The sequence below is a fragment of the Nilaparvata lugens genome, chromosome 8 (assembly GCF_014356525.2).
Source record: "Nilaparvata lugens isolate BPH chromosome 8, ASM1435652v1, whole genome shotgun sequence".
NCBI lineage: Eukaryota > Metazoa > Arthropoda > Insecta > Hemiptera > Delphacidae > Nilaparvata > Nilaparvata lugens.
In genome coordinates, this window is record NC_052511.1 from 2,068,377 (window position 1) to 2,095,496 (window position 27,120).

The 27,120-nt window shown below is 35.0% G+C and overlaps 1 protein-coding gene across 1 annotated transcript; it reads right to left on the reverse strand.

Moving 5' to 3' along the window:
* Positions 1–916: 916 nt before the first annotated feature.
* Positions 917–27,120, reverse strand: LOC120352800 (RAD50-interacting protein 1-like). Its single transcript, XM_039435049.1, has 11 exons — positions 26,957–27,120; positions 25,671–25,912; positions 22,694–22,867; positions 21,398–21,523; positions 16,239–16,412; positions 15,873–15,963; positions 14,154–14,375; positions 11,160–11,323; positions 8,872–9,037; positions 5,478–5,689; positions 917–926 (listed from the first exon to the last, which is right to left on the reverse strand). Exons 2-11 carry the CDS (start codon positions 25,763–25,765, stop codon positions 917–919), a joined length of 1,434 nt encoding a protein of 477 aa, XP_039290983.1. The 5' UTR covers positions 25,766–25,912; positions 26,957–27,120.

Sequence of the window (27,120 nt, forward strand, 5' to 3'; positions counted from 1 at the left end):
ACCATCTGAAATCATAACAATAAATATTTCTAAGTGAGGTCCACGTTAAATGGCAGTATTTGATTAACATTGGTATTGCTATCCTTGTCTATCATTCCACAAAGCAGATATCGCTATCCTCTTCTAGTCCGCAACGGTGCCAGATCGTTTTTCATAAATGTGAAATTATACTCCTCTATTTTGTTATCTGACAAACTGCGAGTTTAATAATTCGTTTTTGAACTATTATGACGACACTATTATTATAATATTATAGTCCATCCACTATATACATTGGTACATCCATTTATATTGTAGTTCTGATTTTTTAATATATTATTTGGGTACATAGAGAAGTCCAGAACCAATTTCTTCATGAAAATTTCCTTGTGCTAGAAACAGGGTGGCCCAAAACCTCGTATTTTCGGCTCATTTTCCAGTTTTCAGCTATTCTGCCAAATCTCGTAGTCGGACAGAAAAATTTGCTCTCGCCTTTTTCTTGGATTATAAAATTCTGAAAAAAATGAGATCATTCGGAACTCTCTATCTCTAATGAGTACTGAGTTATGATTTTTCAAAAATGAGTGAAATTTGAAGAAAAAATCAATTTTGATGAATTTTAGTTTTTGATCAACAATATCTTCCAATTGTGTACCATTTAGATGTAATAATTCAAATCCCTCTGGGCGTATTTTTGTGCTCTACAATCTGAGATCAGTAGAACGCTCTATCTTATAAAGATTTCCAGGTACACCTGACAACTGAACAATGCTCCTTGTATTGTGAAAAAACCCTCATTTTCAGCTTCAAGCATCATCATCACCACATACATTGTCCCATATTGATATTTCGCACAATGACGTAAGTTCATGATGAGTTCTATGAGAATCACTCGTTAGATGCACTTCATTTCAGTATTTCCTAGTGAAGAGCGCACTCAAGGATACCTCAAGGATCAAAATTTCAAACACTTAAACTTTTGACACAGTGCTCAATTTCATCGTACTACACTTCATTCTTTTCGTCTCGTCCAATTCATGCATCATATGTTGATTCGGTCGAAAATGGAAAATGTTATGTTGAGTGTACTTAAGCCCATATTTCAATACCCAAGAACACATCAGAGATTGGAATAAACAAAATGGGGAATCTAACTTTGCAGAACATTTGATAACAAATAATCACAAGTTCACAGTTAGGAGAATGTTGAGTTTCTGCATTTAATAATAACAGGCAGATCTTTGAATATCTAGGGCTTTAGAAAAACAAGAGTAATTAGGAAAATTCCCAGTATAGATTGAATGACCAGATTCATTTCAACCAATACAACACTACGAATTTAGTTTTCATAAAATTGTAAGCATACATTGGTCAATAGTTTTTCCATTTACATATTTGTTTTATTATCTTTCACACTTGTTTTCTTGGTTCTTATCTTGTACTAAAAGTAAATGTTATTATCATGGCTGCTTGTGATTCTGCTTTAGCCATTTTTTGTCACACCGTTGAGGGGGAGGAGACGGTCTAGCTAGGCCAATGGCAGGCGTTCATGCCCTCGACCAATAGCAGTTCTCGCCTACTAGTATAAATTCTGCTGCTCTTGTATTTAGTTTTAGTTTATCAGAGATTGACAATGGTGTAATAACGAAACCGGTCTTTCTAATTATCAATAAATCAGTGGTTTTTTGACAATTTCTTAGTCTTTTTCATTCAATATGAATAATTACTACAATATCACTTCTCAACTACACAAAAAGTGAAACTTAAGGTGCATTTTCGTTTGTGCGTAACTTCCGTAGTTGACGACGACAAGCATTGTTGACATTCATAGTGTCCAAATTTCAAGAGGCTAAAACAGCTGATCAAATACTTTTCATTATTTGTGTTTATTATTCAAGAATCGAAACATTTCTAATAATATCACAATATTGCCATTTAAAAGTATAATAAGGTATGAACTTAACCTCCCCCATTAAAACATAATTGAACATAATCTTTTAGGTTATGTAGATAAATTGAAATCTACTCAATCTGAGATCCTCACCCTGTCGTGGTCGACGACGGCATTTACGCACAAACGAAAACCCAGCTCTACCGTTTCTGTAGAAATACACATTATATCAGCTGATGAAAAGTAAATAGCTTGTGTTTGCGGCGCGTAATTTTGTACGCACGTTAAAAGTCTAAGCCAGTATACGTATATTGTAATCTACATGAATAGAGTACTCAATCAATTAGCTTGTGTTTGCGGCGCGTAATTTTTACGCACGTTAAAAGTATAAGCCAGTATACGTATATTGTAATTTACTCATGAAAAGTAACTCAATCAATTAGCTTGTGTTTGCGGCGCGTATTTTTTTACGCACGTTAAAAGTATAAGCCAGTATACGTTATTGTAATCTACATGAATAAGTACTCAATCAATTAGCTTGTGTTTGCGGCGCGTAATTTTGTACGCACGTTAAGTGTATAAGCCAGTATACGTTTATTGTAATCAACATGAATAAAGTACTCAATCAATTAGCTTGTGTTTGCGGCGCGTATTTTGTACGCACGTTAAGTATAAGCCAGTATACGTATATTGTAATCTACATGAATAAAGTACTCAATCAATCAATTAGCTTGTGTTTGCGGCGCGTATTTTTTTACGCACGTTAAAAGTATAAGCCAGTATACGTATATTGTAATCTTCATGAATAAAGTACTCAATCAATTAGCTTGTGTTTGCGGCGCGTAATTTTGTACGCACGTAAGTGTATAAGCAGTATACGTTTATTGTAATCTACATGAATAAGTACTCAATCAATTAGCTTGTGTTTGCGGCGCGTAATTTTGTACGCACGTTAAGTATATAAGCCAGTATACGTTTATTGTAATCAACAGAATAAAGTACTCAATCAATTAGCTTGTGTTTGCGGCGCGTAATTTTGTACGCACGTTAAGTGTAAAGCCAGTATACTATATTGTAATCTTCATGAATAAAGTACTCAATCAATTAGCTTGTGTTTGCGGCGCGTAATTTTGTACGCACGTTAAGTGTATAAGCCAGTATACGTTTATTGTAATCAACATGATAAAGTACTCAATCATTAGCTTGTGTTTGCGGCGCGTAATTTTGTACGCACGTTAAGTATATAAGCCAGTATACGTATATTGTAATCTACATGAATAAAGTACTCAATCAATCAATTAGCTTGTGTTTGCGGCGCGTATTTTTTTACGCACGTTAAAAGTATAAGCCAGTATACGTATATTGTAATCTTCATGAATAAAGTACTCAATCAATTAGCTTGTTTTGCGGCGCGTATTTTGTACGCACGTTAAGTGTATAAGCCAGTATACGTTTATTGTAATCTACATGAATAAAGTACTCAATCAATTAGCTTGTGTTAGCGGCGCGTAATTTTTTACGCACGTTAAAAGTATAAGCCATATACGTAATTGTAATTTACTCATGAATAAAGTACTCAATCAATTAGCTTGTGTTTGCGGCGCGTATTTTTTTACGCACGTTAAAAGTATAAGCCAGTATACGTATATTGTAATCTTCATGAATAAAGTACTCAATCAATTAGCTTGTGTTTGCGGCGCGTAATTTTTTACGCACGTAAAAGTATAAGCCGTATACGTATATTGTAATTTACTCATGAATAAAGTACTCAATCAATTAGCTTGTGTTTGCGGCGCGTATTTTTTTACGCACGTTAAAAGTCTAAGCCAGTATACGTATATTGTAATCTCATGAATAAAGTACCAATCAATTAGCTTGTGTTTGCGGCGCGTAATTTTTTACGCACGTTAAAAGTATAAGCCAGTATACGTATATTGTAATCTTCATGAATAAAGTACTCAATCAATTAGCTTGTGTTTGCGGCGCGTATTTTTTTACGCACGTTAAAAGTATAAGCCAGTATACGTATATTGTAATCTTCATGAATAAGTACTCAATCAATTAGCTTGTGTTTGCGGCGCGTAATTTTTTACGCACGTTAAAAGTATAAGCCAGTATACGTATATTGTAATCTTCATGAATAAAGTACTCAATCAATTAGCTTGTGTTTGCGGCGCGTATTTTTTTACGCACGTTAAAAGTATAAGCCAGTATACGTATATTGTAATCTTCATGAATAAGTACTCAATCAATTAGCTTGTGTTTGCGGCGCGTAATTTTTTACGCACGTTAAAAGTATAAGCCAGTATACGTATATTGTAATCTTCATGAATAAAGTACTCAATCAATTAGCTTGTGTTTGCGGCGCGTATTTTTTTACGCACGTTAAAAGTATAAGCCAGTATACTATATTGTAATCTTCATGAATAAAGTACCATCAATTAGCTTGTGTTTGCGGCGCGTAATTTTTTACGCACGTTAAAATATATAGCCAGTATACGTATATTGTAATTTACTCATGAATAAAGTACTCAATCAATTAGCTTGTGTTTGCGGCGCGTATTTTTTTACGCACGTTAAAAGTATAGCCAGTATACGTATATTGTAATTACTCATGAATAAAGTACTCAATCAATTAGCTTGTGTTTGCGGCGCGTATTTTTTTACGCACGTTAAAAGTATAAGCCGTATACGTATATTGTAATTTACTCATGAATAAAGTACTCATCATTAGCTTGTGTTTGCGGCGCGTATTTTTTTACGCACGTTAAAAGTATAAGCCAGTATACGTATATTGTAATCTTCATGAATAAAGTACTCAATCAATAGCTTGTGTTTGCGGCGCGTAATTTTTTACGCACGTTAAAAGTATAAGCCAGTATACGTATATTGTAATTTACTCATGAATAAAGTACTCAATCAATTAGCTTGTGTTTGCGGCGCGTATTTTTTTACGCACGTTAAAAGTATAAGCCAGTATACGTATATTGTAATCTTCATGAATAATACTCAATCATTAGCTTGTGTTTGCGGCGCGTATTTTTTTACGCACGTTAAAATATAAGCCGTATACGTATATTGTAATCTTCATGAATAAAGTACTCAATCATTAGCTTGTGTTTGCGGCGCGTAATTTTTTACGCACGTTAAAAGTATAAGCCAGTATACGTATATTGTAATCTTCATGAATAAAGTACTCAATCAATTAGCTTGTGTTTGCGCGCGCGTATTTTTTTACGCACGTTAAAAGTATAAGCCTACAACGTATATTGTAATTTACTCATGAAAAATTTACTCATCAATTAGCTTGTTTTTGCGGCGCGTAATTTTTTACGCACGTTAAAAGTATAAGCCAGTATACTATATTGTAATTTCTCATGAATAAATTACTCAATCAATTAGCTTGTGTTTGCGGCGCGTAATTTTTTACGCCGTTAAAAGTATAAGCCAGTATACGTATATTGTAATTTACTCATGAATAAAGTACTCAATCAATTAGCTTGTGTTTGCGGCGCGTAATTTTTTACGCACGTTAAAAGTATAAGCCAGTATACGTATATTGTAATCTACACGAATAAAGTACTCAATCAATAATAAAGTGACATACCGATCTCGCCTGTAGCCACGACTTCTAGCCTTCGTTTCAAGCATGACTGCTTCGCAAACTGTATCCAAAAGGTCATCCACAATCCGATTCAGCAGCTGGATGCTCCCCTCGAACACCGATCCGTGTTGCATGGCAGCGATCTGCACTTTAGTCAGGTCTGTCTTTCCAACTGTTTCCAGCTGGCATTTGTAGTGTTGCAACATCAGGAAATGCTGTCAACAAAATTCATTGAAATAATTATTCACGAAATTATTTGTAAATGCTATTACAGATCTTATTAAAACTATAACCATTACAAACCATTACAACCACTACAAACATTACCATTGTTTGAATAAAAAGATTCCATTTTAATTATTAGCTTAGATTTAGAAACAGTTACGGTAAGTCTCTACTTCTACTGGCGAACAAGTGTTTCACTTATGCCAGTAGTTCTTCACCTCCAGCCGTATTTTACAGATAGATGATATAGATATTTTGAATAATAATTTTTTTTTTCTGATTGTCACATCTTTGTACAGTTTTTGTGTTTTGGTGAAATAAATTGAATTGAATTGAATATAAATATGATTGGGAAAGTATAAACAAGATATACATGTAGAACTTACAATGTACAATGACTAAACATAGCCTATAGAAGATGATTGTATTGACGATCAATTTAGTGAATTTTATTTTTAACTTGACGACGTTCAAATGCAGACGACGTTGTATGCTTGTGTAAAGCCAGTTACACACACATTGATTTTGGGACGAACGATTTCTACTTTCCTTGCCCTATTACCATAGGTAAGGAGAGTATTGCTTTCCGAAAAAAATTAAAGAACCCCAATTTCTAAATTTCTATACGTTTCAAGGTCCCCTGAGTCCAAAAAAGTGATTTTTGATATTGGTCGTAGTGTGTGTGGTGTGTGTGTGTGTATATGATGTATGTGCGTCTGTGTACACGATATCTCATCTCCCAATTAACGGAATGACTTGAAATTTGGAACTTAAGGTCCTTACAATATAAGGATCCGACACGAACAATTCGATTAAATGCAATTCAAGATGGCGGCTAAAATGGCGAAAATGTTGTCAAAACAGGTTTTTCGTGATTTTCTCGGGAACGGCTCCAACGATTTTGATTAACGATACTTAGAATAGTCATCGATAGCTCTATCAACTGCCACTGTCCCATATCTGTAAATTTCAGGAGCTCCACCCCATCAATGCAGATAGATTCCCAACTATCAGGCTTCAGATGCAATTGAAACAAAAAAAAATCAAGGAGTAGATTGAGCATGAAAATCTCTACAATTAATGTTCAGTAACATTTTCACCTAAAATTGAAAATAAGCTCAAAATTCGAGAAAATGCTATTATTTCAATTGCAAACTGTTGGCACTGTTGATTCTATTAAATGATTCACTATGAAGAGATAGCAGACCACGTATGTCTCCAGCGTTATTGTCCTGTCACCAGCTGGCTCAGATCTTTGTTTATAAGTAGACTTGATGCGCGGGAACACTAGCGTCAGGTGATCAATTTTCATAACGGCAAGGAAAGTTTGTGAGTGCGCTACACCAGATTTTTTGCAGTTCTTATAAGTTCTATTAGATTAAACAGATGAAGTTTGTCAAGTTCGTTAATCCATTAGAATTTATAAGGACGGCAAAAAATCGTACGTCCAAAAATCAGTGAGTGTGTAAACTAATATTATGATGTGCTGGATGAATAAAATAATAGCTGATAGAGAAAAGTAGCATAATAGCATAGAGAAAAATTAGCATAAGAAGATGAATTTCAATTCGATTTTTTGTTAACTCAAGCCGATTACTGTCAACTATTACTAATTTGGCCGGGTGAGAGTGTGAGAACGGCACAGTATGAGTGACTACCAGTGTCACACAGCTTCAAGAACAAGAACTACTAGGACTATTGGTTTGAGTTAACAGTGAAATTTGGAACAATAACGCCCTATACCATGGTATGTCTTCGTATGCTATCTTTTCTGTATCTTAACCCTATCTTTCTAGATAGATATTCTATCTTAATTCTGTACCGTATCTGATGGTTTCGTAATCCATCATCTGCTTAATCTATTATATATATAAAAGCGAAATGGCACTCACTCACTGACTGACTGACTGACTCACTCACTCACTCGCAGAACTAAAAATCTACGGACCAAAAACGTTCAAATTTGGTAGGTATTTCATTTGGCCCTTTAGAGGCGCACTAAGAAATCTTTTGGCAATATTTTAACTCTAAGAGTTGTTTTTAAGGGTTTCAAGTTCGTCTTTTAGTATGTATATTCTTCTTCTCCCAATCTCTCAATTATGATTGAAATTTCCATATCATATGTTACTATAGAACTATATCTAGATAGAGTACCTCTTCGAAACAGTGTTAACTGGCAACTAAATTAATAATTTTGTCAGGTTGGCATTAAGTTGAGTTGACTTGTTAGTTGGCACCAAGTTGAAGAATTAATGCATTTATCGCGGAAAAATTGATTGGGCACTGCTACTTCAATCCTAGGAATATATATTACTAGCCGTCAGGCTCGCTTCGCTCGCCATATCCGTTTAGCCAGACGTTTAGTCTGGACCCCAGACTGGATTGTCCTAACATATAATAAAAATGCTCAAATGAAAAATGCAGGCGAGCGAAGCGAGCCTGCTGATCTCATCCCTGGACGATCCAGTCGGGGATCTAGGGGCGGAGCCCCCTGGCTAGACGGATATGGCGAGCGAAGCGAGCTGACGGCTAGTCTAATATAATTTATAATAACGGCAAAGAATCTATGTGTGTGTAATGAAAATAATTGTTATTTACATGGATAATTTACTGCATGTCGTTGTTTAAAACATCGAAATAGGAAGTTATAGATTCATGTGTTCATTCCATCAAATTTAATTCAAACTCTATAGTAAGACTTACGTTATTAATTCAGTAGAAATAATAGGACAGCAGATTTGGTTGCAATGTTTGTTACCACCGCCTTCTAAAGTAGATATGTAGCAGTGATTGAAGTAGTTCCAAAAATGTAATATAATATATAAATATAAAGAAAATAAAAATCTCAGTACCCTTTTTTTGAAATATTTATCAGTTTTTTTTTTATTTCATATCACTTGAAAATGGCATAAATGTCCGAAATATGTAGTGATAAAATATTTCAAAAAAAGGGTACTGAGATTTTTATTTTCTTTATATTTAATATATTATATACAAGTAGCCCTATACAGAAAGAGATAAAAAATATAATATATTAGTATAGTATATTCCAGTAGGTCAAGATTTTAGTTTGTCAAGTTTTAATTTGACCCTTGCGAAGCACGGGTTACCTGCTAGTCAAAAATGAAGTTAAAAATGACTAATTGATCATGTCTTGTATGAGAATACTGACAGGAGTGGTACCCCATTCTTCGAGGGCGGTCATAATGTAGAAGGCCGTGTTCAAGATGGCGGTCAGATTGGAGTCGAACGGATTGCTGCGTTCCGAGTGCAGCAACTGGATCAGCCGAACACGCAGATCATCAATCAGCTCCAGTTGCAGATCCAAGAATTGTAACCTGCAACCGATACCATACCCTGTCTCAGTGATAGCATAGAGAAACAATAGCGTAAGTAGATATCCCATGGTATAGGGCGTTTATGTCGCAACTTTTTACTGTTATCTCAAGTTGATTGTCGATTTTTACTGTTTTGTTGGGGTGAGAGTGTATGAACGGCACAATATGAGAGACTACCATTGTCACACAGCTTCACGGGAAAGAATTAATGAACTATTTAATTACGGGTGTCAGGCCAAACAGCCTTTATTTAAAAAACCTTTCTTTTCTAGCACCAAAATTTTCAATCAGTTACCTTCCTCAATGAAAACCCTTTTCAACTGCCACAATAAATAATAAAAATGAATTGCATCTGAAAAAATGGCTTCTTTCAATTAGCACAGAAGGATTGGAAGCCATGTACTCTGTCACTGCCTAATGTATCTAACTTTCGTGCAATTGTATGTACAGAAACTGTCCTCTTGCAAAACAACATTATATAATAACACATGGACTATTACAAAAATGATGTACATATATCACGCTCATACGATAATTATATCTAATGATGTCCATATAAAATCTATCAACTATTACTATGGAGAAATATGTGTGTGGTATATATATATCTACATATATATGTGATATGTATATGTATTTGGTTTCTATTTTTCATAGAACTAACAGTTTAATTTAACGCTTGTTTTGTCCGGTGCTCCTGTATGCGGACGTGACTTTCTCTTAAGGTCATTTGCATACAGTAATGACTTATTTCTGCATGTTGTATATGTATTATAATCTTTGTAACTTGTGAATCTCTATCTTGAATTGCTGTCCACTGTTATTTTATTGTATCTCTAGTAGGTAGTCTTTTTGATGTATTTTTCGTTCGCAGTGTAGCTCTAGTAGAGTAAGCATTAACTGTATTGTTTTTTGTTTTTGTTTTTTTGCTTCTTTGTTTTGTTTTTTTTCTCATTGTATTTCTATAGTGGAGCAGAATGATAATACGCATGCTTAGTTTCTATTACTTTTAATTTTCACATGTTCTGTATTTTTGTTTTTTAACGCAGAAATAAAGTCCAATTTATTATTATATTTATTATTATTAACTATCGGTTTGAGATAACACAGTAAATGTTGCGACATAAACGCCCTATTCATGGGATATCTACTTATGCTATTTTTTCTCTATGGTGATAGTAAGTCATATAATTAGTAATCACTAGATACTGGTCAAAGATATGTACTTATTTGAAATTTTGCTAGTGACCACCTCTATTTACAATCATCATTTATCATCAATCAAGTTTTATGGACAAACTATTTACATTGGAGGTCCCACCATACCCGAAGGTTTTTCAGTAGGTGCCTATATAAGTATACATAGTAATCATAGAATATTCATTACAAAGAAATAAAATTAACAAATTTGATGAGAGGAAGGGGAAAAAAATGTTTGCATGCAAGGGAAGTTGGGAAGTAAGAAGAGGATGTGAAGGAAGGAGGGTGGTGAGGAAGGTAAACTTATCTAGGACTAGAATATAAAATTTAAGAAAAGAAATTAGATAAACTACTCAAGTAGAAGAAAGATATCAATTAAATCAAATGAGTATTCACTATTAAGAAAACAAAAATTATAATAAACATCATGGGGTACATAAACATAAACATACGGTACACCGTACCGTACAGATTTCCACACAAAATAGTTGATCAATTTTCGTTGGCGAGGTGACTAAATAGATACCAACGACTGACGTACCTTTAGGCTGGGCGTGCACCGGTTAGTCAAGAAATACTAGTCACGTTAGTCACAATACATCACATAGTTGCTTATGAAGACTGTCTAATTGCAATGACTAATCAGTGTGAGTTGCGTCATAAGCAACAATGTGAAGTATTATGACTAAGCTTGTCTGATCATGGTATTGTCTTGTCGAGAAAAAATCTTGCCCTTGTTTTTCTTTCCATATTGTAAGTGTTTGATAGAATAAATTAATATGGCCATGAATTTGAAGATCTAGTGCCATCGGAAACATGGAAGTGGTTCGAGAAAAAATCTTGCCGGGGCGGGTCTCGAACCTGGGTCTCCGAATTATAAAGCCAGCGTTAATCACTCGACTACGGCCACTCCTATACATACCTATGTCCAGGCTGAGGTAAGTTTTGGTATCGATCAGTGACTGTGCTAAGTAGGGTCAAGAAAGCTTCTCCTATCTCCGTCACTTTGAGGAGATCCTCCTCTGTCCCACTGAATGGTTGCCACGCCGTCTCCGAATTCAACATAGCGTCCATTTCTCTCGGCAACTATTTTAATAAAAACAAATTGATTAGTTCATTACTTAAATTTTACAACAATATTTGTACTACATGCTGACGCCCAAAACGTCTCCAATTCTAATAAATACAGGTGGGGCAGAGCCGACTGACGAGTTTGAAGGGAGGAAAGTTTTAAAGGTTTAAATAATAACGGAAAAACTTAGAAAAAAATGGTTTGGTTTATTGAATTCAGCTCGAAAATAGTTTTTAGTATTAGTTTTTGAAAATTATATCGGTTAAATGGCGGCCATCAGCAGCTATACACTGATGTAGCCTATTTTTGAAATTTTCAAACGCATTTTGGCATATTGCCACTGGTAAGGCCTGAATCTCCTCCCTGATTTTCTCCTTAAGCTCTTCCAAAGTGTGTGGGCGATGTTTGAAAACCTTTTCTTTGAGGTAGCCCCACAGGAAAAAGTCACAGACACTCGAATCGGGTGAGCGTGCCGGCCACTTCACGTCCCCTCAGAGATAAGTCGCCCTGGGAACATTTCTCAACAAATCCATTGAAATGCGCGCTATGTGGGCTGTAGCCCCATCCTGCTGAAACCATATTTCCCCCAAGTCTTGTTCCTCAGCAAGTTCTTCCAATTTGGTTGCAGAAGAAACGTTTGTAACATTGTGACATAACGCTCGGAGGTGACAGTGACGGTGATGTTGTCATCTTCGAAGAAGTATGGCCCTATCACTCCAAATTGAGAAACGGCACACCAAACTGTCACTTTTGGTGAATTAAGTGGTCTTTCATGAAGTTGTCGAGGGTTATTTGCTGCCCAGTACCGGAAGTTTTGTTTGTTGACAGCTCCACACAGATGAAAATGAGCCTCGTCACTGCAGAAAAGAGTCGCCATTGCTGGGATGCGTTGAGGCATTTCCTTGCAACAATTTTTACGGTTCAAAAAATCGGCGGCATTTAATTTTTGCACAATCATGATTTTATATGATTTTGTACAACAGTCCAAATGTAGCTGGTTATAAAAAGTCAGTTTCAAATTTCTGAGTTACACTACAATTTACAATCCAAAACAAACAAAAAACACAGACTTCAAATTTAGAAATACTTCTAAATTTAATTAAAGCAGTTATATTCTTACTTGAATAATATTTTGTCAAAGAAATCAACTTGTATTTTAAAGTCAATATAGCAGTTATTTATCAGTTGTATCACAAGAGACCAAGAGACGAGTATCCCAACAGCTACATAAGCCGCTATATCTATCTATACCTTTACATAAGCTTAAGAACTATGATTATTCCAAGTGTACTCTAAAAAAATTGGTAAATCATAATATTACATTCAAATGCAAAATGGAAGCAAAATTAAGGTAGAAGGTTGGAGGTAGCTGTAAAAGGTTGGTCTGTTGTTTAACATTAACATTACTGTACTTCTTGTTTCCTATTGCTATTTAATGAATATGATAAAATTCTGACACTTTTATCTCGAGATGCGTCCACGTATAGTAAGTCCACGTTATAATGGCAGTGAAGAAATATAGGAGAAAACGTTGCCAAGTCTCTCCATTTTACCATGAGTGTACACAGCTGTTACTCAATTCATCCCATTAAATTTGATCTAATAATAATTTCATTGTTTCAAAAATAGATTTAAATCAATTATACGACTTGTATACAAAAGTATTTTGATAAAATGAAGAAAAAAAATGGCGGCTGAGAGTATTGTTAGTCTACTTTTGTACAGTCACTGTCAAAAGTAAAAATAAAATATTCTGGCAAACTGACAACATTGCAAAGCTAGAGAGAGATAGCGCTATCTGTTTTGTTGTATGATATAAAAGGACAGCAACAGTATTGTCAATTGTACACTGTCATTATAACGTGGACCTCACCACAGAAATATTAGTTCTTGTGTGAGAATGGTGACTGCAGAAGGTCTGTTTTTCTATTTTATATTTATCTAACGGGAGAAGGTCTATTTTTCTATTTTCTATTCTATATTATATATTTTTTCGCCCCACTTGGATGTAATGAGCTGGTTTTCGTGCGTCATATGGAGGCCGAAAATGATTGTTTTCTGACCAGGCCGGTAAAAGTTTTACGGCCTAGGGCGTAAAATAACCTGAAGTCAGCTTATTCTGATTTGATGTGAACGTGTTTACAAAATGGTTTATGAAACGGAATCAGTTTATGCTTCTAGAATTGAATAAGTATTCTGCAATAAGATACTATCATTTTTTTGGATGGAATAAAATACAGATAAGATATATATTATAAACTATTCAAATTCGATTTTCAGAGTAGGATAGAACTTCTAACCTAAACTTCCGAAGTCGATGACAACAAGCATTGTTGACGTTGACATTCAGATTGGCCAAATTTCAAGTGTGCTAAAACAGCTGATCAAAAAACTTCATTATTTGTGTTTATTATTCAAGAATCAATCATTTATAATAATATCATCTTGTCATTTGGAAGAATAAAAAGTATAAACTCAACCTCTTACATAATTGAACATAATCTTTTAGGTTATTTAGACAAATCAGAATAAAAAATAAAAATACTTGGACAATTTCCTAATATTCAGATTACCTCAGATTTGCTAGAGCTATGACCTTCCTGTTTTGCTTTTGAAAGTGCCTAATAAACAATTATTTCATATTTATATTGTTTATTTTTCTGTGTGGCGAAAAATAACGTTCTCACCATGGGCAAAAATGTTTTTCCGGCTCTCAATCTTTTCTAGTCCTCGGCCTACGGCCTCGGACTTGAAAACCGATTTCGAGCCGGAAAAGTCTCATTTTCGGCCCTACGTGTGAAATATACTATTCAAACTGAACTACAAAATCAAATGAATACTAACACTTTTTCTCGAGATGCGTCCAACGTAGGATATCTGCGCTGTGTGAGAATGGTGACGGCAGAAGCAGACCCTCGGGATAACTGAACGACTCCTTGAGCTCTTTGTCAATCCGAGCGTTTCGTCGACAGCGTGCGAGAACAGGGCATCATCGTACTGGAGCGACGGCAGATCTGAGTCTAGTTTCTCCAGAGTAAGCTGCACTAGTCCTCTGATGAACTCCACCTTTAAAACGAGAATTAAAATTAGTAGAAATATTGTAAATTGATACAAAGATAATGAAACTACACGATATAATATCAGTATGGCTCGGTTTCTAGAACTCTTTATAAGTATATAGGTTAATAGTCAATCAGATCTCATAAGGACCATTTTGCACTGTGAAAGCTTAAACTGAATTGAAGCAGCCTAGAGATGGATATCTCTAGATCTATATATCTAGATCTCTAGATCTTGATCTAGATCTATATCTCTAGATCTCTATCTCTATATCTCTAGATCTAGATATCTCTCTACTGAGATATTGCAATTATTCAAATGCTAATGAATTAATATTTATTATTAACGAAAATCCAAATTAAATGCTGTACTTCACCCTGATGACTTCTGCTACTGCAAATATTGACAACAGGGTAAACAGCTAGATGGAAAAAAGTACAGCATTTAATTTGGATTTTCGTTTAATAATAAATATTAATTCATTAGCATTTGAATAATTGCAGTATCTCAGTAATTTCCATCTGTAGACTGGCTGGCCGCTATGGCTTCGTATAAAATAAGCGCTGCTATCCAGAGATTGTCAGTTTGGTGTAAGGGTAAGCATTCCTGACCGGCAATTAGGAGGTACTGGGTTCGATTCCCGGGCTGACAAATAATTTTTGAATAGTACCGCTCATCGAATTTCCATCTAGCTGTTTACCCTGTTGTCAATATTTGCAGTAGCAGAAGTCTTCGGGGTGAAGTACAGCATTTAATTTGGATTTTCGTTTAATAATAATTAATAATATGAATTGAAGCAGCTGTTGGTGTAATCTCAAAATGAAACACATTATAACAAACGATACTTGATATGGATTGTATCAAGTTTAAACTGAGAATCCGTTTAAACTGGCACTATGTGTCCTTGAAACCGGGCCTAAATATGGAAGTCTATTAGAGATTTTGAGGGTTTTAGTATTTTTTCATATAATTATAAAAGTCTTCATATATGAGATACTAATGTTATATGATAATAGCATAAGAGATTAAATTGTAATAAAAGTATTTACAAGACATAAACATATCACATAAGAAAATAACGTCCGTTCGAGATTCTATTTTATAATATGTGGTATTAGCGATATTCTTAATTACTTGATATTAATGAAGCCACCTATTATTAGAAGTGGATGTGATATTACATATTACACGATAGATATTGTATATTGATTATAATATATGAAGTAGTAATTTATTTATTCATTCATAAATGGAGACAACGGGGGTCACCCCAAATCTGTCTCCTTTACATATTTGTACAACACAATATTGAGATTAAAAAAAAGGAAAAAATAGTTATAATATTATTGATAATAATAAGAAAAATATTAATAGGAAAAAATAGGTATAATGTGATGCTTTACTTTAATACTTTTTCAAATTATAAATTAATAATAGATTTTTATACAGAACAAACAAATGAAGAAAAAATTGATTGATGGTAGCATTGATAAAATAACTTACCCTAGCATCTACAGTCATTCCAAGTTCATTGAATACCGGTTGTATCCATTGGCTTACAAATTGCTCGTGATCTCTTATCCACGTTAGAACTGAGAGAAAAACAAAAGAAATTGGCAAAAACTTGTTAAAAACAGCAATAAAGTCACAAATAAACTTATGAAGTTATAAGACAAGGAATTTAGATGGCCACGTACAGCCAATGGGTAAACGTTATAACGTGGCATCACTATAGGTACATACTATGAAAAACCATTCAGGTTTGAACAACCGCATCACGTAAAAACTAGAATGAATGACTAATTTGTGTCAAAAACAATTTAGGTTTGAAGAACCGCATCATGTGAAAACTAGAATGAATGACTTACTTGTGTGAAGAACCATTCAGGTTTGTCGAGCCGGTTTGTTTGTTTGCTGCCGCAGAAATGGTAGACAAACCGCTTCCTGAGAGGCCGCACCAGCAGAGTGATGGGCAGAGGAAGTGGAACACCGCAAGTCACCAGCACCGATGACCGCACCACTGGTTTCTGTTGCAGTTCGTCACTGTATCAAGTGTGCAAGTCAAGGAATAATCTTAGTGTTGAAATGTAATAGATACATGTAATACCATAGCTATCTTAAGTAAGTAACACATGCAATAACATATCCATCGTATGCATATAGTGAGGTCCACGTTCTAATGGCAGTGGAGAAAGATGGGAGAACAACGTTGTTGATCCTCTGTCTTGTCAATGCCTTCTATAGACGGTAGTTGATACAGGTTTATTGATCCTATACTATTAAACGAGCAATTTCTGTTTATATGTTTGTATTTCACCGGATCTCGAAAACGGCTCTGTCGATTCTCACAACAAAATTCAGAACATAGTAGGTTTGGAATATAAAAATTTGATTACACTAGGTCTCATCCCTGGGAAAACTCGCTGAAGGACAATAAAAGGATAATTATTTTTCATCTTTGGAAAAACAGCTGATAATAATTATTTCGTCGTCTGTTGATGATGGAAGTGAGTGAGCGAGTTCATGTGTGTGGGACTGAGTCAAAATTATGACTCAGCTGTTGAACTTTTGTAATCATTCAATCAGTACCGGTTGCAAAAAAGCTGGGTTATTTTTAATCCTGATTGATTCCAGTAGAACCATCTTTTTGAAATGGTCTTCTCTGATTTGGTTCACATGAAATTGATCAGGATTAAAATTTAACCAGATTTTGGGCAACGGGCCTTGTGAGGGAAATTTTGCATTCCTCTGGGAATTAATCTCAGTTCACTGTGATTAGATAGAACAAGTTTGAATTAACTATGAATATTAATAAATTATTATAATTTATTCTTTCGTAATAAATTGTTTATGCTTTTGTACTGCAGAGCGAAGCTCGGTCCCGATATAGTAATATTAACTGTCCATTCTTGTTTAAAATAATCAATTAGGCTATATTTTATTAATCAAGAAATATATTTTCAATAATTGCATAATGGATTTTCATGATGAAGTTGAAATATTGTTAATTATTAATTCTACATTGTTAAAAAACGATCTGGCAACAGAGAAAAGCAAGAAAGAGGTAGCGCTATCCACTTTATGAATGATAGACAAGGATAGCAATACCATTGCTTATCAAACACTGCCATTATAACCATTAACCACTTATTAACCACTGCCATTGGGTCTCACTAGGGTCCACATGTTGGCCCAACCTGCAATGAGACCAATGCTCAATGAAGACCAGCGGTAGCCAGCGTTGGCAAACCACCCATCCACACACTGACGCTGGTCGACATTGGCCTTCATTGGGCCAAAATGTGGATGCCGCATTAATCAAGTATATTATGTAATAGCATAGCCATCTCAAGGAATAGGCCCTTCATTGGGCCAACATGTGGATGCCGCATTATTAAGTATATTATGTAATAGCATAGCCATCTCAAGGAATAGCCCTTCATTGGGCCAACATGTGGATGCCGCATTAATCAAGTATATTATGTAATAGTATAGCCATCTCAAGGAATAGGCCCTTCATTGGGCCAACATGTGGATGCCGCATTAATCAAGTATATTATGTAATAGCATAGCCATCTCAAGGAATAGGCCCTTCATTGGGCCAACATGTGGATGCCGCATTAATCAAGTATATTATGTAATAGTATAGCCATCTCAAGGAATAGGCCCTTCATTGGGCCAACATGTGGATGCCGCATTAATCAAGTATATTATGTAATAGTATAGCCATCTCAAGGAATAGGCCCTTCATTGGGCCAACATGTGGATGCCGCATTAATCAAGTATAATATATATTATTATATTATAATTTTATGGCCTTCATTGGACCACTGTAGTCAGTATCTTCCACCTTTACTCCGTCCTCTCTCAGCCCAATATTTCTTCATTCGTTCAGAAATTAATTTCCTTTCCTCGTCCGAAATCACTCTTCCCACTCTGTGTCTGACTTTGATCTGCAGTCTGGTTTGTTTGTCCTTCAGGATTCTGATGTTGTCCGACTTGTTCTTCAAATCTTCGAATGTTATATTCAACTCTCTCATATCCTCCTTGAGTTCGTCAATCCATTTTATATTTGTTTTACTTTTTCACAACTTTTCAATAATTCTTCTGCTTAGTCTGTCCTCCGAGCTCTAATCAGGTGACCGAAGAAAGATATTCGCTTTTTTTATTGTACTTGTGACAGGTTCAATTTCTTTGTAAACAGTTTCGTTGGAAGCTAATCTCCAGTGTCCATCTACTTGATAGTTCTTGTTAATACAGGTTCTGATGATTCTTCTTTCGATTTTAGTAATTTGTCTATTGTGATGGTATTGTAGTTTTAAAGATGGTTTCACTTGCGTAAGTTATTACCGGTTGAGTGACTGTCTTGTAATGCTTCAATTTTGTGGCTATTGATAGTGATTCTTGTTGTAAGTGTTCTTTGTAGCATACTGTGCTCTTCTCAACTTATTCAGTCTACTGTCCCACGTTCGATTCTCATTGAGATTGTAGGTTATGATTTCACCTAGATATTTGAAACTGTCTACAATCTTTATTTCTTGATCTCCTATACGGATCATAATATATTATGTAATAGCATAACCATCTCAAGGAATAGCCGTTTTTACACCTATCGATTGTCGGCCGACATTTTAGCCCACTGTCGTTGGGGGGCGAAATAACATGGTTTAAAATGAAACAACTTTAACACTTACTGAAGGTTTTGGCAACAGCAATCGGCCGACAGATATTATGTCCTTGAAAACATTGCTCCCTCTCATGTCGGCCGACAACGCTCTGTCATTGAGAGCTTGTAATAAACTGTATTCTTCATTTTTGGCCCAACAAACAAATTAAAAAAAAAAGAAACAAGCGAACAACAAATTCCTGAAACATAATGAGGTAGTGTAGCCTATTTAAATTACAAACTATCCCTTGAACAGGTTGCAATACTTGACTGAACTTTTATAGCATAATTTCTAGTAATATAATTAGTTTTTAAATATCAAAATTCAAAATTTTTAGTTTAGTCTTTAGTTTTGAAGTGGAAATTGGACTTTTGAAGTGAAAGTGAAATTTCAACCTTATTCTTTTTTGAAACTTGTATTTGTAAAAATTTGGGAGTGAAAGTGGAATTTTAACCTTATTCTTTTTTGAAACTTGTATTTGTAAAAATTTGGGAAAAGACAGTTTTGGGCTATGCCTGTTGTCTTCTCCCAATCATATTATATTTATTATAACTATGATCTGTAATGACAATGGAATAAATAAATAAATATTGTAAAGGATACGGCAGTTCAATTTTCAGGAGATATTTGGCGATAGGTTGCAGTTTATCGGCCGAGTTGATAACTGGTGCCAAAATATTGCTTCCCACCATTGGCCAACTGATCGACTTCAGAACTTCTTCGAATTGTCTGCAAAACAAAGTAAAAACTGAATAAATACAGGGTAATTATCGGGAAACGCATGTTTTTCAAATAACGAGAACTGTTGCAAATCAGAGTAAAAAAATGCATTTATTAGTGAAAATACAGTGTACACAATATGCAATTTCAAAATAAATTACTTACAATTTATTATTTGAAAATTACATCTCTACGGTGGTCGTCTGCTGCTTGGATACATTGTTGAAGGCGTTCTTTAAAACTTGCTACGGATTTTGCTAACATGTCTCTAGGAATGCCGTTGATTTCCTGGCGAATAGCTTCTTTAAGCTCCTGTATTGTTCGTGGTTTGTTTATGTACACTCTAGCTTTCAAAAATCTCCACAGAAAGAAATCTGGAATTGTTAGATCCGGTGAGCGAGAAGGCCAAGAGACATCACCAAAACGCGAGATCACTCTTGTAGGGAATGTTTGCCGAAGGAATTCCATACTAATGCGAGCCGTATGTGCTGTTCCCCGTCTTGTTGGAACCATACATTACGTACCATACATACTCTATACGTTGACGGCGCAGCTCTGGCAAGAAATATTCTTTGTAAACAGTTCGTTGGAAGCTAATCTCCAGTGTCCATCTACTTGATAGTTCTTGTTAATACAGGTTCTGATGATTCTTCTTTCGATTTTAGTAATTTGTCTATTGTGATGGTATTGTAGTTTTAAAGATGGTTTCACTTGCGTAAGTTATTACCGGTTGAGTGACTGTCTTGTAATGCTTCAATTTTGTGGCTATTGATAGTGATTCTTGTTGTAAGTGTCTTTGTAGCATACTGTGCTCTTCTCAACTTATTCAGTCTACTGTCCCACGTTCGATTCTCATTGAGATTGTAGGTTATGATTTCACCTAGATATTTGAAACTGTCTACAATCTTTATTTCTTGATCTCCTATACGGATCATAATATTATGTAATAGCATAGCCATCTCAAGGAATAGCCGTTTTTACACCTATCGATTGTCGGCGACATTTTAGCCCACTGTCGTTGGGGGGCGAAATAACATGGTTTAAAATGAAACAACTTTAACACTTACCGAGGGTTTGGCAACAGCAATCGGCTGACAGATATTATGTCCTTGAAAACATTGCTCCCTCTCATGTCGGCCGACAACGCTCTGTCATTGAGAGCTGTAATAAACTGTATTCTTCATTTTTGGCCCAACAATCAAATTAATTGAAAATAAACAAGCGAACAACAAATTCTTGAAACATAATAAGGTAGTGTAGCCTATTTAAATTACAAACTATCCCTTGAACAGGTTGCAATACTTGACTGAATTTTATAGCATAATTCTAGTAATATAATCAGTTTTTAAATATCAAAATTCAAAATTTTTAGTTTAGTCTTTAGTTTTGAAGTGGAAATTGGACTTTTGAAGTGAAAGTGAAATTTCAACCTTATTCTTTTTTGAAACTTGTATTTGTAAAAATTTGGGAGTGAAAGTGAATTTTAACCTTATTCTTTTTTGAAACTTGTATTTGTAAAAATTTGGGAGAAGACAGTTTTGGGCTATGCCTGTTGTCTTCTCCCAATCATATTATATTTATTATAATTATGATCTGTAATGACAATGGAATAAATAAATAAATAAATATTGTAAAGGATACGGCAGTTCAATTTTCAGGAGATATTTGGCGATAGGTTGCAGTTTATCGGCCGAGTTGATAACTGGTGCCAAAATATTGCTTCCCACCATTGGCCAACTGATCGACTTCAGAACTTCTTCGAATTGTCTGCAAAACAAAGTAAAAACTGAATAAATACAGGGTAATTATCGGAAACGCATGTTTTTCAAATAACGAGAACTGTTGCAAATCAGAGTAAAAAAATGCATTTATTAGTGAAAATACAGTGTACACAATATGCAATTTCAAAATAAATTACTTACAATTTATTATTTGAAAATTACATCTCTACGGTGGTCGTCTGCTGCTTGGATACATTGTTGAAGGCGTTCTTTAAAACTTGCTACGGATTTTGCTAACATGTCTCTAGGAATGCCGTTGATTTCCTGGCGAATAGCTTCTTTAAGCTCCTGTATTGTTCGTGGTTTGTTTATGTACACTCTAGCTTTCAAAAATCTCCACAGAAAGAAATCTGGAATTGTTAGATCCGGTGAGCGAGAAGGCCAAGAGACATCACCAAAACGCGAGATCACTCTTGTAGGGAATGTTTGCCGAAGGAATTCCATACTAATGCGAGCCGTATGTGCTGTTTCCCCGTCTTGTTGGAACCATACATTACGTACCATACATACTCTATACGTTGACGGCGCAGCTCTGGCAAGAAATATTCTCCAACATATCCAGGTACCGTTGTGCATTCACTGTGACTGTTCTGCCATCGTTATCTTCAAAAAAATAAGGACTTCCCGCCGCCGCCAATCGAAATTCCTTGTATACTACGTAAGTCAAAAACATGCGTTTCCCAGCAATCACCCTATATTTTATCACTAAACATACAGTGAAATGAGTCCTACTACAAGGATAACATTTGAGAGGTTCTCATTTATTATTTCAACAAATTTATGTTCCATTAATTACAAACTGACAGGCACCCGTACCCGTGCTTTGTTCAGAAGTGATTATGCGTGTATCATTCGTGTCTCCTATCATCCAATGTCTAAGCAAATTCCTTCCTTATAATATTATAGAAGATGGATGAAAATCTATAGTGAGGCCCACGTTATAATGACAGTATTTGATCAACTTTGGTTTTGCTATCCTTGTCTATTATTCGACAAAGCCGGTGGTACTATCCTTTTCTAGGTCCGCAACGATGCCAATTATGTTTTTTAAGTGTAGAAATATAATTAATTAATGCATAGAATCGGCATCGCTATTCCTCTATCTTTATCCACCGCCATTATAACGTGGACCTTACTATAGTAGCTGTGAACTTACTTAGAGTATTTGTCCTTGAGTCGATTGTGCCAATAATGTACGGTTTCTCTGATAAACGAGACGAGGTGAGTGCATTTTGATTTGTGAAGTCGTGAACACAGCTTACAAAGACGTACAAATTCCAATAGAGCTTGATCGTCATCCTCTTCATTCAGAGAATCGTCTAGTTCTTGACTGTAAAATAAAAAACAAACCTTAAAGCAATATAAAACAAACATTTTTCTTAAGCAACGATTTAAGCTGAATTCGCAAACAACAGTAACAGTGACAATATAATTCCCATAAGTTTTAATGGTATTATTCATATTCACTCTGCCGGGCTGAGTGGAAATAATTCAATTAGGATTTAACTTTCACTTGTTTCTTGGATTCTTTCACTTGGATTCTACTTTCACTTATAGGATTTATATTTTCACTGTTAACCGAGACTTTTTCACTGTTGTGTGCGAATTCAGCTTTAAGGATAATCCTAAATAACTAGTTTAGAGAAGGTCTATGGGGGTGCTCACATTTTATGTTCACGTACAACATTGGCTGTTTTCATACTTACCGATATCTCACCGACACGACACCTAGAATGTCCTCTGATTCCCGGAGAGATGACTGTTGATGAGAATCTGCCCATCGGAGGACATTCTTGGTGTCCTGACGTTAGATGTCGGCCGACAATCGGTAAGTGTGAATCATGGGCCCATATGAATGAAGTTGAGCATTTGCTTATACTTCTAAAATATGGAGAATTTGCTTCATTTTCTATGAATAAACGTGAGCAAAAGGTTTTGCTCATGCTCATCAAAAAAAAAAAAAATAGTTTGAGCATCTGCTCAAAAGTAAAAGCTTTCGCTCAAAATTGTATGAATAAACTAGAGCATTTGCTTAACTTTTGAAGCGAATGCTTCAAAAAAGGTGAGTGTAGTCTATAGCAGCTTATCACCTTGCTCATAGTAAAATGGCTCAACTAATTCGTACGAGGAAGAGGAAACTATATACCAGACACGATAACAACCAATAGTTGAGAACTATAAAACTCTTTTTAAATCAACCATGATATATATCACCATTATCCCTACAAAAGAATAAATACAAAAGATAGCTACTTGATATAAAGATAGCCATCACAAAGTAGGAAATAGGCATTTAAGAAGATGAGAGTGTAGACGATTAGAAGAAGGCTATTGATATTATAAGAATATGCTGAAGATTATTATAGAGATGACATTTTTTCATGCTATTATTTCAAAATTCTAAACTCAACTAACCTAAAACTCTATTCATAAATAGAGAACAGAGCAGACGACGCAAACACAAGCGGTGCCTCCTACTTGCATATTTAGCGCTTCCGTGAGCTATAAAAACAAATTAAGGCTACAAAAGCGAATCAGCTGATAAAAAAACTTCAAAATACATGAGCATTTGCTCCAGAGTTCAGGAGCATAAGGTAAGAGTATAAGGTAAAGCTTACTCATATAAAAATGAGCAAATGCTTTTGCTTCTACCTTTTGCTCATGAGCAAAACCTTATGCTCTATGCTCTTGCTCATGAGCATTTGCTCTGGTTTTATTCATATGGGCCATTGTATCGTATGCCAATTCACTTGTCAAAAAATAAATTATTTGAAACCAGGAGCAAAAATAAACATACAATAATACTTTAAGTAACACGTCCGGTAACAATAATTTACCGCATAAGTATGATTGTTTCTGCCCGAAACGTAGTAGTTGAGGGCAGAATTATCATACGAATGCGGTAAATACGTTACCGTACAAGTTACGTACAATATTTTTTGTCATACTTATCTGAGAAAGAATAATATTGCTGAGAAACAGAAACCAGTACCTGCTGCTGCTCGAGCTACTGCATTCTATAAACATGACCTAGCCCTAGCGCCTAGTTCATAACAGACAGATTCTTCGAGCTCGAATAAAATAATAAAGGCCTAAATTATAAGATTTCAGATCTTATAGCTTGAAACTCCTTAAATGAGTTCTTCACTATTTGAGTTAGTATTTTAATTACTCAGGCCCGGTTGCACAACAGCCGGTTAAATTTTAACCGTGATTAATCTCACGAGAACCAATCAGAGAAGGCGTTTCTGAAAAGACGGCTTCTCTGATTGGTTCTCGTGAAATTAATCACGGTTAATATTAACCGGCTGTTGTGCAAGCGGCACTCAGATATTATAAGGACTCAGTAGAGTCCTAACATACTCGACTGTAAAGAGAACATATGATCTCTTTACAGTATAGTAAGCTGTAATGAAAATCACATGTTTTATTACTCTGCAAACAGCTGTTTACCAGCTTGATTTAATGCATGGAAAGCAGCTGCAATTGAGTAAGTATGACAAACAAATAAAAACCATTGAGTATTACTAAGATGACATATAAATAAGTAAGTACCGTACAATCTCTGTGGTACAATACTATTTGTTTCATTTTAATCAATCATTCTTGGGGACCACATGTGACCATATTAGGCGTTTTTTAACAAGTTTTCAGACGAAGTTTTCGACAGGGCAAGAAGGTCTCCAATTGGTGTGATTATCATAGGCTATTCCTGAATGTCATCCCAATCAGCCAATCGGAGAGCTTTCTGCCCTGCCGACTCGTCTGAAAACTATTGAAAAAAGGCCTATATGGTCTTTGTCCTTATCTTGACGAATCATTTATTGACGACGTACTTTTAAGATTGTCATTAAGCATCAATTATATAAAACTGTTATAGATAACACAGAGATGGATTATCATGAGAAGTTTACAAAAATGTACCTTTCAATGAGAATTTTGCTGGACTGCATCTATGTTCTAAGAAGCAGAATATTGTAAATTAACATTTTCACCCCTCTAATAAGCTATGATTACCACATGAACTTGACTTTAATTATTAAAGTAATTAGTGATACTAGTAAGAAGGATTTACTGTAACCAAGGTATTGCAAAAGTAAATTATTGATAATCAATAAAGGTTACAAACTCACTTGATAATTTCAATAGCCTGGATGTTTTTCAAGTAGAGTTTCAGTCGTTCAAGCTCATCTATCTTGCTAACATATTTCTGTAAGTTTGCTACCATGTCTTCAACTTCAAGTTTGGTACTGTTGAAATTGGATTCAAGAGTTTGATACTCGTTGTTGTAGTTTTCAATATTCTTACAGACATTTTCAACGTCTTTGATGACGGCTGTAACTTGTGATGGTACTTCGCTGCTCACTGAAGAAAGCTGAAAATTAGTAGATCATTTTTATACACATTATTTGAATACGAAATTTTAAAATATAGATAACCTACCAATGTAGATGGACAATGTAAATGACGATTCAACAAACGTGAGGACTATTTAGTACGGCAACGCCCAGTTCTTGTATTTGATAACTATTAAATTTAACAGAGATTAACTGCTGATGAATGGTCTATTCCGCTTCTTTTATTGGTTCTCGTGGTTATTGCTCCGCTAGAAGGCGTCATTTTATTTATGTTATTGTTATACCTTACCTTATTAATAATGTAAGGCTCATTGATAAGGCTCTTATTAAATAAAGATACCAGTCTCAATTTCCAGTGAGAGCAACTATTAGCGGCAAAGTTTAAAGCACGCTGGGAAACTAATGGTACGGTAGCCGGGCTGGTAACCCTGGTGAGGAACCTGAATCTGGCAACCCTTCTGTAATGAGCATGATAAAAACTAACTTTATTGCTCTGTGATTTGCGTTGACCACTTGGCAACCTATTCTTAAATTCGCTTAATTTCTTTTGACGAAATCTATCCAGTGTAAAGACTGGTCATGGATGGAAAGAAAATTGAATTGAATTGACCCAGTAGCTTGTGAGAATATTGACCTTACGTAATACGAGCCTTAATTACGGCTAAGGGCCTGGACACCAAGAAACTAGAGACCCGGTTGCACAAAGACATGTTAAATTCGTACTAGGATCAAATTAAGTCACAAGAACTAATAAGAGAAGCTTTTTTGAAAAGAAGGCTTCTCTGATTAGTTCTTGTGGCATTTAATCATGATTAAACTTTAACGGACTTTTGTGAAACCGGGTACCCTATTATAGTGTAGGCTAAAACTCATGACAAGCTAACCTACAACTAAAATTAGACAAAATCCAATTTGAATGATTCCATGTAAATTGAATCTGTCAAAATACGTTTTTACAATAGCTATTTTGAGGAAAGTAACTGGAAATTTTCAACAAAAGTTAGGTATTGAAATAGTTTTTAGTACAATAAACAAACACAAGTAACTCTAGCCTAACTTACCGTGTTTTCTATTTTTCTTTATCATCCTGTAGTCTACTGTATACTTCTTCAGCCTTACTCAAATTCTCAACATCACTACCAAACTCTATATTTAGTTGTTCAATTACTTTAGCTATCAATTCATCATTCATTTGATATTATTTATAAATATTCAAAACACAAAA

Coding starts and splice junctions, on each gene's coding strand:
- LOC120352800 (XM_039435049.1), bottom strand. CDS start 25,765: ATGGTAGCAAACTTACAGAAATATGTTAGCAAGATAGATGAGCTTGAA. Junction 21,524..22,693: donor CTCAAGGACAAATACTCTAA/GTAAGTTCACAG, acceptor TTTGTTTTGCAG/ACAATTCGAAGAAGTTCTGA. Junction 9,038..11,159: donor TTACCTCAGCCTGGACATAG/GTATGTATAGGA, acceptor TATCGGTTGCAG/GTTACAATTCTTGGATCTGC.